Raw genomic sequence first — 14,029 nt, 5'->3', positions numbered from 1 at the left:
AGGAGGTGTGACAGAGGAAGTAGTTGCAAGTTCAGGCATATATGCAGATATTGCGGTGGTTTCCATGCGGGGATAGATTGCAGAAAGAATAATGGTGGGGCGAATAAGCAGCTTTTTTCGTGGCGCACGGGGAGCTGGTAACGGAGGGACAATGGGGAATGGCCAGAACCCCGTTGAGAGTAGATAGGTTAATGAAGGAACTGGTGAAATACACAGAAGGGGACGACAGGGTGTTATTGGCAAAAGGGTTAACAGAGGGATTTGTGGTACCAATAAAAATGGAGGTTTATGGGGCAAGTAAATTTAGGAACTTAAAATCTGCAATGGAGTACCCGGCGGTACTGCAGGAAAAATTAGAAAAGGAAATAAAACTGGGTAAAATGGCAGGACCATTAAAGGAGATACCTATTAAAGGTTTAGTGATATCGCCCCTGGGCGTGGTACCTAAAAAAGAGAAGGGGAAATTGTGCATGATACAACACTTGTCGTATCCAAAAGGGAAGTCAGTAAATGATGCGATTGACAGGGCAGACACTTCAGTACAATATCAATCATTCGATGCAGCAGTAAATATGGTAAAGGAAGCAGGGAAGGGCGCGCTAATGGCGAAGGTCGACATAAAGTCTGCGTTTAGATTGTTACCTTTAAATCCAGAAAGCTTTAGACTAATGGGGTGTAAATTTAACGGGCAATTTTACGTAGATAAATGTTTGCCGATGGGCTGCTCAGTATCATGCTCCATATTTGAGAAGTTCAGTACATTTTTGCATTGGCTGCTGGCAGTAAGAACTAGCTCAGATAGAATTATACATTATTTGGATGATTTTATGGTTGTGGGCCCAGCTCGGGCTAGCTCATGCGCAGAATTAAAGGCAGCTTTACTGAATATGTTAGAGGAGCTAGGAGTACCAGTGGCAGCAGAAAAATCTGAAGGGCCTTGCGAGAGATTGTCATTTCTAGGCATAACAATTGACACGGCGAAGGGACAATGCGAATTACCGGAAGATAAAATAGAGAAAGTTGCTGGGAGTGCTTAATTTCGCATGCAGGGTGATACCTGTAGGGAGGATTTTTAAGAGAAGACTGGAGTTGGGGACAGCGGGGGCAAAACTTCCCACACATATGATTAGATTGACAGGGGCTATGAGGGACGACATGAGGGTGTGGGACACGTTCCTAACAGAATTTAATGGAGTCAGGATATAGCCAAGAGTGGTGTCAGTAAACGAGTTAGAGTTATACACTGACGCGGCAGGGAGCGCAGGCTTCGGCGCATACTTACAAGGTAGATGGTGCGCTGGTAAATGGCCAGCGGAATGGGAAAGGGACGGATGGGTGAAGAATTTGTTGTTGCTAGAATTATTTCCCATAGTGGTGGCTGTAGAACTGTGGGGACATATGCTGGCAAACAAGAGTATTATATTCTGGTCGGATAAACAAGGAGTAGTGGACGTAATTAACAACTTATCTGCCTCTTCCATGCCTGTTATAAAATACCTGAGATACTTAGTGTTGAAATGCTTACAGTTGAACATATGCTTTAAAGCTAGATTCATTCCGGGTTATAGAAATATTGTGGCTGACGCACTGTCAAGGTTTAGATGGGAATTGTTTAAGAGGGTAGTGCCCGCGGCCAGAAAAGACGGTGAATGCTGACCTATCTCTCTTTGACAGATTGGAAGCGCATAGAAGGCATAAGGAAGATGGTTGAGAAATCTGTGGCCCCAAGAACCTGGAGGGTATACGATACCTATTGGAAACAGTGGTTGCAATTTAGGGGCGCAGGAATAAGGGGCGAGGGAAGTAGGTTTTTAGAATGGCTGTGGTCACTAAAACAGAGGGGCATGAAGAAAGGTCAGGTGGGCATAGTCTTAGCAGGGGTATCTTTTTTTGCAAAGTTAAGGGGGCGAAGAGGACATGACGAAATCATTTGTAGTCAGAAAGGTGTTAAGAGCATGGCAGGTGGGCGAAGAAAAAAGGGCAGATGACAGGGAACCAATCATGGAGGCGAGATTGGAGAGAATGGTAGGGGTATTGGGGGAAGTGTACAGGGAGAAGGATGAAGCATGTCTGTTCAAAGCCGCCTTCGTTATGGCATTTTGGGGAGCTTTTAGGATAGGAGAATTAGTTGCGGCAAGTAAGGGGGACGATAGAAATGGTGTCGCTGAATCGGACGTAAGAATATATGAGAATAAAATAATGGTGTTGATAAGAAAATGGCAGTGGCAAGTGTAAAACAGATGGTAGGCACAAAGCGGGAAAGGGGTAGGTTGTTCTTGAGGCATATAGACGGGTCCAATTTGACAAAATTCAAATTTAAAAAAGTGATGGAAATGGCCGTAAAAAAGCTGGGATGGGAAAAACAACGGTTTGCACCGCATTTATTCAAGATAGGGTCCGCGACTAGCGCAGCGGAGAAAGGTTGTTCTGAAGATAAGATAACAAATTTGGGAAGGTGGAAATCTCAGGCGTTTAGATCTTACATCAGACTAAAAGGGGAATAAAAGGGAAGGGGTTGTGAATTCTGGCGTTGAATTATCATCAACGAAGTTGTGGTTTTTAAGGTTCATGAAATATTTATGTTTTATCTTGCGTATGGGTAGTAGGGCATTCGTACGTGCATTGGGCACGCATTAGAGCAGTAGCAGCAGGATAAGGGTCACATCTAGGTTTTTCACACAGAGAGGCAAATATCAGGTGGCTAGGGAAGAGGGGGATGAGATGGGAGGAGCTAGTCGAGACAATACAACAAGCAAGGAGAAGGTTGGGTTGCCCTGATACATTGATAATACATCTAGGGGGCAACGACATAGGCGCATTTCCTTTAAGGGAATTGGAGGATAAGATAAAGGAAGTTATTAGTTGGCTGAAGGTGGCATGGCCACAGGTACGAGTCATATGGTCGAACATAATATCCAGGATACACTGGCGCAACACAGATACGCAGAGGGCGGGATATAGATCGCGTAGAAAAGTTAATCAAGTGGCGGCAAAGATAGTAAGAGAAACGGGGGGCAGGGTGCTGGGGCACCCGCTGATCGAAGCTAAGAGAGAGGAGTTGTTTCGGGCGGACGGTGTACACCTGAATGAGGTCGGGAACGATAAGTTTCTGGAGGACATAAGAACTATGGTGGAGGAACTGGTTAAGGTAAGGAAAGGTCACTAGGTTGGTTGGCGTTAAGAGAGTCTTTGTTGGCGGTGAAAATGGGCCTGGCATGTGGGCGGGGCAGCTAGGAAGCGGGGGATCCCATTGCATACTCTGCTTGGGGTAGTGATCCGGTGGTCTAGCTGCTGGGCAGGTTATGCAGCAGGCTCTCGTAATTCCTCGGGCCTCGCCACTGGGTTTTTTGTGGTCTTCCCCCCCGATACATGGACCCATGTTTGTTGAAATGCTTGGGCATTATGTTGATTTGTGGTGTTGAAATTGCTGGAATTGATTTATGGCTCTCTTATCTGATTTTGGCTGCAACAGCAAAATCTAGACAAATTAAAAGTGACCTTTCCATTTTTTATTGGCAATACTGGTGTTGTGTATTTATTTCAGGTACACAGGGAAAAAGGGACGGTCGGGAATAGGGTGCATATAAGGTATTGGGGTATGGTAAGGGGAGGTAAAATGGATCCTCTAAGCCTTATAATAAACGGAAAGAGTAGAATACGATAGGAGTGCCACTAAGGCTAGGGCTCCTATACAGTACCAGAGAGGTTAATAAAGGATGGTAGGGAAAAAACAGAGGGTCAGAGAAGGAGGGGGGAGGGCATTGTAGGAGACAATAGGAAGATAAGGTCAGGTAAAGGGAGGAGGGGCCGTAGATCAGGTATTATAAGGTGGAACAACAGGAAGTGAACCCATTACATTTTTTCTTGTTTCCCCCTCACCCACCCTACATTAGGAACGGTAAAGAAAGAAGGAATCATATCGGAGAGGTCACAGAAAGGAGGAAGAGAGCAGAGAAACACGGATATGGGCAGGATGCTGACCAATTGGTTAGATTTTCATAAGACCGCCTGTGTGTCCCTTAAGAACGAGAATTGGCTGCAGCTGGCGGTTAAGCAGGTGACGCAAATCGGTCTAAGCTAACCAAGGGCATCTAAAATACGGCAGCTATATCAGCAGGACAATAGAGCTGGATATTGCGGTGAAAATGGGCCTGGCACGTGGGCGGGGCAGCGAGGACGAGGGGGGATCCCACTGCATACTCTGCTTGGGGTCGTGATCCGGTGGTCTAGCTGCTAGGCAGGTTATACAGCGGGTTCTCTCGTAATTCCTCGGGCCTCGCCACGGGGGGGGTTTGTGGTCTTCCCCCGATACGTGGACCCATGTTAGTTGAAATGCTTGGGCATTATGTTGATTTGTGGTGTTGAAATTGCTGGAATTGATTTATGGCTCTCTTATCTGATTTTGGCTGCAACAGCAAAATCTAGACAAATTAAGTGACCTCTCCATTTTTTATTGGCAATACAGGTGTCATGTATTTATTTCAGGTACACAGGGAAAAAGGGACGGTCGGGAATAGGATGCATATAAGGTATTGGGGTATGGTAAGGGAGGTAAATGGATCCTCTAAGCATAATGTTTTATGTAAAAAGGATAGAAACCAATACCGCTTATGTTATTTTTATCTATTCTTGAGGCTTACTTTAGCTTGGACAAACTAGTCCTGTGCCTAGGGCAGCAGGATTTGCGGGTGGCAAATTTTAGTAAGGGGTTGTTCTGGTGTATAATGCTTTCCAGAATGCCTGGTCCAAATGCTTTGTTTGCACTCACAACAGGTGTTGTTTATTAATTTTATTAAAAATGAATGATCCTCGTTGTCTAGAATAGGCTTCATGGAGTCTCCATTCCCTCCCACCACCGGTATTATAGTGCAGGGTAAACGGCTGGCCATGGAGTAACCATTTCTTATACAACACCGGCTTCTGGTTAGATTATGTGAGAGTGAGTGAGATAGTGTTAAATTGTTTGGCGGTATGTGTTTTGTGGGCAGCACATTTCCAAATGACCTGGACAGCATTATTAATAGTAAATACGCCACTGAGTCATACTGCAACATTTATAAATCACATCCATAAATCCGTACTATTTACATTCTATTTTGGTGCCCATTCTAGTTCTACAATATATTTTACAAGTGCTATTTACTCTTTACGTTCAGCAGAGGGCGCAATGTATAGGTTGCGCATCCTGGATACGTTTTTCCGTTTGTCCAGCAGGGGGCACTAGGGATTATGCATGCTGTGCGGAGGATGCTTTACCGGTGCCTCCCTCCTGTCACACAATCACATACACACACTCTCTCAGGGCCGGACGAGGCTCTGTCGCCTGCACATCACCCCGAGCAGTTGCAGGAGGCTACACCATGGAGTGAGTATATGAGAGAAAACATTGCTATCGCTTGCACTGACCTCGATCGCCGCATGTGCTTCGTTTGCATCTTTTAAATCTCATGATCCTGTATCTGGCTCCGCACCCCTCCGTCTCACTTTACACTCATTTTGTGCACTTACCTCCTTGCACTGCCGTCACCCTTCACTCCTTGCCAGTCCTCTATTCCTCAAAACCTACCCTTGCTGTCCCACTCCACACCTCATTACGATACCCCATCAACCCACCTGTATCATTCCACTCGCCCTCTGCTGCATCTCTTAGCACCACCTACCTGCCTGCATTCCCTTCCCACATGCTATTTCCCTGCATCTTTGGTCCTGTTATTCCTGATCTCTCACTCTCTGCATCTTCTCTCATACACAGCCACTCCTCTTTCTAACCCTGTGCTTCTCTGTATCTCTGCTTCCACTATATTTCATAGTGCTTTACATGCATAATGTATAGCTCCAAATACTCCACATTCTAGTGTTGCTATATATTTTGCTGATCCTTTTCAATGTGCTTGTATCCCTTTTTACTCCTGTCTCCTTGATGTTTGCTCCTTACCACTGTTTCATTTAAACTCATAGCATTATTCTTGTACCATTCTTACAGGTCCTTCTATTTCTGAATGAGTTGCACTGCTGTATATAGATTCCCTTGCTGCCATTAATATACATTGTAATGTATTGCTTCCCTAGTATATGCTTTGCTGCTCTTTTATTGCTGTACTCTTCTACTCATATATTTGAGGGGTTGATTTTGCATCTTTTCCTGTATTGGGTTGCTGCTCCTGCTGTATTGCTCTGTTGCTCTTATCTGTGATGTTGCTCCAATATTGCTGTGCTGTTGCCTTCTTCTGCATGTCCTTGCAGTAAGGTATTTTATGGTGAAGGGAGTGTCCCTCCTGCTAGAGATGCAATACATTATATGGGTCCATTACTTAAGGGGCATTGCAAATTTGTGCCATAATTAAAAAAACAACAGGCTGTTTTGCCACCTGTTTGCAGCTTTGGTATATGGTGCCAGGCAAAGAAGTGTGTGCCTAGTTGCCTTGCTGTGTGGGAGCCTGACAGAAATGCTGAAATTGCCACCTGTGATACTCTGCAGGGGGGATCTGCTGCAGATCTGAGGCATGGCGACCAGGTGCTGGGAGAGCAGACTGAGGGAACAGGGATTGACAGCAGGAAGGGAGCAGGGGAAGAAAGATGCAGTGCCGAAAGGGTGCAGACAGAGGAATAACAGCATAGTATGAAAGAGCAGGAAGGGCGCGAGGAGAAAGCCGCCCCAACATAGAGGCTCAGGCACATTCCAAAACAGAGCTGAAATTCCAAGTGTCAGAAGGGCCAGTAATGAAATAATAGCATGCAGACATTTAGGAAGACTAGCAGGAAAAGGCAAATATGGCTACAGTAGTAATGCAGTCACATGTGTTCCCAAGCAGAGGAGTTTAACGTTCAGCATGATTTTACAGTGATTGTGATAACAGGCTGATGTGTGATAACATGCATGGAAATGTAACAAGCAGAGTGATAGAATAACAGAGTCATAAGATAACATGCATAGTGATCCAAAACTCATAACAGATGCCTAACTATTTCACTTGATGGGTCACGTTAGATTTGTTTTTTTTAAAGTCACATGGACATTAAGCAACTTTGAGAAATAAAATTAGCTATATACTGTATTGCACTCAAGAACATGACTCTCAACGTTTTAAAGGGACAGTCAACACAAAAAATATTATTGTTTAAAAAGGTAGATAGCGTCTTTACTACCCATTCCCCAGCTTTGTACAACCAACATGTTTATATTATCATACTTTATAACCTTTAAACCTCTAACCTTCTGTCTGTTTCTAAGTCCCTAAAGACAGCCCCATGTTCACATACTTTTGTATTTGCTTTTCACATCAGGGGAAGCTAGTTCATGTGAGCCATATAGATAAAATTGTGCTGACGCCCGTGCATTTTAGCAACACAGCACTAATTGGCTGAAGAGCAAGTCAATAGATAAAGTCATGTGATCAGGGGGCCGTCAGAAGATGCGTAGAAACAAGGTAATCACAGAGGTAAAAAGTGTATTAATATAACCAGGTTTTCTGTGAAAAAACTGGGGGAATGTGTAATATAGGGATTATCTATCTTAAAAACAATAATAAAAATTGAAATGACTGGCCCTTTAAGTGTTATTGCACTGTGTAGGTAATATAATGTTTGCCTGTACAGTGTGGCATATAATGTTGGCAGCTTTATAAATAAAGGATAACATATATATATAAGAATGTCAAATAAGATACGCTTTAGTTAGTCATATACTATTTCTTATACACAGGAATCAGTATGTGCTTTGTATTGTTATTTATAGATAGGTAGACAGACAGACAGATAGATAGAGATATGAATATTATTATTAATATACACTGATATAATTTGCCCTCTGGTTTGCTAGGAATGTGGTTGACAAATGGTTCCTAACATACTGAAAAAGCAGACATACATGTTTTTGGGAAGCCAAGGAGTTATGTTATATTTTGTTCTGTGTAGAAGAATGGCAAACGTTAAGAAAATGGACTAATAATTTTAGAAGCTGTGTTCCTTTGATTACTTAACACCTGTACCGCTACAGCAGTACAGTCACATGCTGAAAGTATAACCTACATAGATATAATGATGTTCAATGCTACTTATTGATGCAATCACATGTAAATGATATAGATTGATGCAGAAAAATATATTGCTAAAGGGATATTAAACTCAAAATTTAATTTCCCATAAAAAGTTAATCATGCACATTAAAATAAACTTTGTAATGCATGTTCATTATTTATTTTGCTTTCTTTTACTGTCATTTAATTCTGAAAATGTTAGTTTTTCCACTGCCCTCGTAATTGTATTCTGTGGCTTTTATAAACCCGACTGTCCTGCAAGCTGTGCAGTGGTTGCTTTATAGCTGTTTCTAATTGGCCACAACAAATTAGATAATATCAATATAATGTAAAGGCATTTTAAGGGGTGTGACTCTAGAGTGAAAAACAATGCACCTTTTGCTATCAAGATAATAGTGTTAAATGCTTTTAGAGTATTTGGTTTGTATGCCTATATTTTGCAATATAATGATTTTTCTAATGTATAAATAAAAAATACTTTAATGTCCCTTTAAGGAGCAGAAACATATAGTGAAACAAGTATGACATAACATGCAGACATATAATGTGCATACCTATGACAGCATGAATATCGGTATGAACATATAGTATGTATGTAGATAATACTGCACAGTTATTTAACATACAGTTGATAATGTGCACAGATAACTTTCATAGAGATTTAATAACATGCTCGGAAGTTATGTTTTTGTTGTCAGTAATAAATTGGGTTAAGCCTCAGGTAACAGGACCCCATACATGTCTGCACATCAATGGAATTCCACAGGAAACCCCAGAAGGTGGTCCAGTGCAGGGCAGGAAGAGAGAGACCCCCTCCTGCTCCCCTCTTACAGGTTACATATGGAAGCCAGATGCCAGAAAGGTCATAGGTTAACCCCCCTATTTAGAACAACACTTCATCTTTTGTTTAAATCTTAATATGTTAAGAAGATCAGGGTGCTTTGTCAATCTAATGTATATTTTGTGTTTTTGGTGCATGAGGAGAAATTAGTACAGAGCGGGCAGTAGTCATTTTGCAATACTCTGGTTAGATGTGCACATATATAGTATAATATATAATATATAATATAGTCCATCTCACTTGTATAGAACATCTGTTGCACACAATGAAATGGGCATGTAAAGTCTTCATTGTGATGTATGTATTTAAAACAATCAATTTTAAACATTACAAAATGCATGAAAAATAAACTATTATAAGTTTATAACCTCTTTATATAGTTATCAGCACAGGAATTCCCCCGTATTTTTGAACGTTGACTGGCACGTTAAGGAGCAGGCTTGGTATGGATTTAAGACTGTTGTAATCAGACATTTTAGACTTTGTTGGCCTTAAAGGGACACTAAAAACATTTCATTCACCTACTTCTAATCATGGGTGCTCCCATTATGGAACCTAAGTGTACATTGCAGGTATCTGAAGGAGAGTTGCTGCACATGCGCTAATACATCAGCACTGGATCATAGTGAAAGGCAGCACCCGTGACTAGAGGGAGGTGGAGAATAATAATTAGATACTTGTATAGCGCACAACCGCAAACTTAATCGACTTGCAGCACTGATAACAGGTATTATTATTACCCAACTTAATGGTACTCATTTTACCGACCTCGAAAGGATGAGTAGATCTTGCCGGGATCAAACCTGCAACCCTTGGGCTGCCACAGATTTCTGTATCAGTGCATTAGCACGATGAGCTATCTGTCCATTCCATGCCATCCTAACTGTACTGGGCTTTAGTGTTGTTAGGACGGCATGGAAGGTCCTAGCTGTTTGACTACCCTTTAGCTATAGCCGCTAGCTAAAAGGGATCACGGGCTGGAGGGCTTGCCTAGCGTTATAGGCACTCGCCCCTGACCGATCTCATCATTGAAATAACGCGATTGCATGAATGATCGATTGATTTAAATTTGTACTTATTGTTTACAATGGAACTTTGTTCCGATGTAGACAAATATGTCCGTCAGGAAAGGGTTAAAGAGACATACAAGTGCAAAAACATACAATGTTTTAATATGTTATCTGCAAAGGGATTAAACACATAGGGGTCCAATTTATCAAAGCCTTCGCCTGCTTTCGCCCCCCTATGACTGCAGGTTCTCACAAAAGAACCTGCAGTACTTATTTATGAAGGAGCAGTCATCCGATCGCTGCTTCCCTAACTCTTCTCCACCTCTTAGGTGGAGAATTTCAATCCCCTCTGTCGCGACCGGGGATATTGACAGCTCCTGCCCGCTGTGTATAGGCTGTGTGCGGGCAGGGAGGCGGTTTTGCACAAGAGCACCAAATAGCGTTCTTGTGCAATGCAGAATTCCGGCATTGGAAATTCAGCCCACCAGGGGCTTAATAAATCTACCGCCATATTTTAAGTCTAGAGCAGCAGTTTTCTACTGGAACCTAGCTGCACCATGAGCCAATGACAAGAGGCAATGTATGTAGCCAACAACGATCAGTTACCTCCTAGTAGGGCATTGCATTGCTGTTGCTGAGTATATGTACATATGCTTTTAAACAAAGGATACGCTTTTAAACAAAGGAATATGCTTTTAAACAAAGGAAAACAAAGTCAATTTGACAATAGAAGTGAAAAAAGTGTCTTAAAATGGTATGCTCTATCTGAACCATGAGATTTTTATTTTAGTGTCCCTTTAGTTATACATGTTTAGAAATTGTGGCATTCTGAGTATATCCTACATTTTACATAGAACAGCAGAGTATTACTCTAACATTTGTGCACTTTGTGTGTTTTGGGTATTAGGATGGATCTAGGGTTGCCACCTCAGCCGTGTTTTCCTGGACACTTATGAGTTATACATGCTGCAGGGTGTGCCAGAGAGGAATATAAACAGTGATGTTCAGTGTCACTATTTGTGTGCTGTCCAGGGTTGAAATTCATGTTCTGCCTGCACCCCCTGCAGCATGTGTAACTCATAAGTGTCCAGAAAACATGGCTGAGGTGGCGACCCTAGGTGGAGCAGAGTAGGCAGGTCTATGAAACAGTTGCCGGAGTGTGGCCAGTAATCCTTCACCTGCTTACTTTATGGTTCAGCTGCAAAGTGTCCCTCGAAATGTTTTTGAGATGTTGAAAACCTATAAAAGTCAGAAATAAAAGATAATCTAGGCTAGTGCTTTCCATTTAATAAATGTTTTGTGGAGATTGATTGTGTGGTTTGCTATCCGATTCATATTGCCCTTTCTATTATTACCTCTATCTAGAGCAACCGTACAACGTTAGGGCCCAGGAGACTCATGGTGACCCTCTCATACATTTTATCTTCAAATGTCTGAACCAGGGAGAGATTTGTGAATGGTTTTATGTTACACCTATGATATTATTTTTAATAGTGAAGGAGATGGAGACAGAATATGGCGGGTATTCTGTATGAATGTTTTCTGTGTTTGTACAACAACAAAGATACAATCAGGATAATGGTGCATGTTTAGCAGCGTCTACTGTAATTGCACATTATATATTTGAACACCTTGTTCTAGAATTATACCTTAGAAGGGCCAGGGACAAAATAGATTTGAGTGAGTTTTGGTCTGAGTTTTACTTGACTTTCTGTGCGATTATTATGTTCACAGTATTTTGTCTCTTTTTAATTAAGGAATCATTAATTTTGTTGCTTTTAATTTGAGGACTTAAAGGGATATTAAACCCAACATTTCCTTTCATGCTTCAGATAGAGCATGCAATTTTAAACAACTTTCTAATTTACTTTCTTATATTTTTTTCTTCATTCTCTAGATATGTTTTGTTGAATAGCAGGGACATAAGCTTAGGAGCCGACCCATTTTTGGAGCACTATATTGCTGTAGTTTTGCAAGAGCACTAGCTTTCAGCACCATTACCTGTCATGTAGTGTCTCCAAAAGCCTACCTAGGTATCTCTTCAACACAGATATATTGAAAGCAAAGCAAATTTGTTAATAGAAGTAAACTGGAAATGTTTTTTTTTTTTTTTTTATGTTATGCTCTATAATCTCAAAATATTTTTTTGGGTTTGATATCTCTTTAAGAATATTTTCTAGTGAGCATACAGTGATTGCTTGCTTTCCAGTAGCCTAAATCACTACCCTTCTGCACACAATATAGATACCATTTTTCTAGCTTAAAGGGACATTAAACACCTTGAGATGGTAATATAAAATAATCAATCGTTTATATTATTTAATATATATATAAAAAACCTCTGCAATATACTTTCATTATTTATTTTATCCCTCTTTTCTTGTAATTCCATTCTGAAACTGTGAGCTTTTCAGTTCCTGTTAGAAATGGAAGTGCCGAGCACTGTTATATTCCACACAGCCAATTGGCTGCACACTCTAGTGGGCCTATTTATAACTGTTTCTAATTGGCCACAACAGAAGGTAGCCTAAGTTACAACATGGCAGCTCCCATTGTTTTATAGACCACTAAAACTTTACACCTTATTTTGTTACTATTTAAAACAACTAATGAAAACTTTAAAAAATAGATCTATATGTTCTCAGACTAATCTTTTCTTTGAAAACATCATTCTGTCTAGCATTTATTTAGTTTTTAATGTTCCTTTAAAATCTGAGAGCATTACAGAGTACTTCATTATACAGTGCAATGCCCACAGAAAACACGGTGGCCAATAGTAGTTATTGACACAAGAATTGTATGACAGATAAATACAAAAAAAGGATTTTGTTAATCTAGAAGATAAGTATTGTTTTATTTCCCCAGTAAGATAGTATGTTACATATCTAACAAAATGTAGGTAGAAAAAAAAAAGATTTTTTAAACAGGGATATTTTAAAATCCCTCAGCAGGTATAAAATTATTGTCAGCACTTGTTAACACCATCACTATCCAAAGCATTATTCATGCATAATTCCTTAAAGGGACAGTCTAGTCAAAATTAAACTTTCATGATTCAGATAGGGCATGCAATTTTAAACAACTTTCAATTTACTTCTATTATCTAATTTGCTCAATTCTTTAGATATCCTTTGTTGAAGAAATAGCAATGCACATTGTGTGAGCCAATCACACAAGGCCTTTTGTGCAATAACCAATCAGCAGCTACTGAGCATATCTACGATATGCTTTTCAGCAAGTGATATCAAGAGAAGGAAGCAAATTAGATAATAGAAGTAAAATAGAAAGTATGTTTAAAATGACATGCTCTTTCTAAATCACGAAAGAAAAAAATTGGGTTTCATGTCCCTTTAAGGGGAAAGTAAAGTAAAAACTAAACCTTCATCATGCAAGAAAGAACATGCAGTTTTTAATCAACTTTCTAATTTGCTTTGTTCTCTTGGTATCCTTTGTTAATCTAGGTTGGCTGCTCAGGAGCTCAGGAGGGTGCACGTCTCTAGCAGTCCTATGGCGGCAATGTTTGCAACTACGATAAACAATGTTGCAAACACTGCTGCAGGTGGCTAAAGTGACACAGAGGCAAAAAGTGTATTAATATAACTGTGTTGGTTATGCAAAACTGGGGAATGGGTAATTAAGGGATTATCTATCTTTTAAAACACAACAAAACATTCTGGTGTTGACTGTCCCTTTAATCGTTTAAGCATTGAAAGAATAATTGTAAACTTTCCATAAAGTAATTGGGGTCTGCCATGTTGTAACCTAGGTTTTCTACTCTGCTGAGTTCAAACGTTGACTCTTGCACTTCCATTTTTTTAATGGGATTTGGAAAACCCATACATTTCAGAATAAATAATGAAAGTATATCTTATTTTTTTAATACATGTGTCTCAAAGTGTTTAAAGTCATTTTAATATTTAAATGCTAATAAAATACACATACACGTGTAATATACAATTTCAAATTTTTGTTAGTATACCTGAGTTTATAAATTAGTTTATACCATGTTTACAGCTCTTGAAAGAAAAGGTACCCTTTCTTCATAAAATCATGTTGCATGGAAACATTCATCCCAATTTATGCTGTTAGGGCAGATTTTGTACAAATAAAACCTAGAAGATGTTAATGGTGCAGAAAACAAT

The 14,029-nt window shown here is 40.4% G+C and overlaps 1 protein-coding gene across 2 annotated transcripts in view; it reads left to right on the top strand.

Moving 5' to 3' along the window:
• Positions 1–5,251: 5,251 nt before the first annotated feature.
• The window catches only part of PALM (paralemmin), a 158,516-nt gene continuing 149,738 nt past the window's right edge, over positions 5,252–14,029 (top strand). For both annotated transcript variants that reach the window (XM_053702838.1, XM_053702836.1), the window contains exon 1: positions 5,252–5,365. In XM_053702838.1, coding sequence (XP_053558813.1) covers positions 5,361–5,365 — 5 coding nt within the window. In that variant the 5' untranslated portion in view covers positions 5,252–5,360. The remainder of the gene's footprint in view (positions 5,366–14,029) is intronic.

This window comes from Bombina bombina, chromosome 2 (assembly GCF_027579735.1).
Source record: "Bombina bombina isolate aBomBom1 chromosome 2, aBomBom1.pri, whole genome shotgun sequence".
In the NCBI taxonomy this organism is placed as follows: domain Eukaryota; kingdom Metazoa; phylum Chordata; class Amphibia; order Anura; family Bombinatoridae; genus Bombina; species Bombina bombina.
Note: the sequence above shows the minus strand (reverse complement) of the source record. Positions and strands in the feature narration are given on the sequence as shown.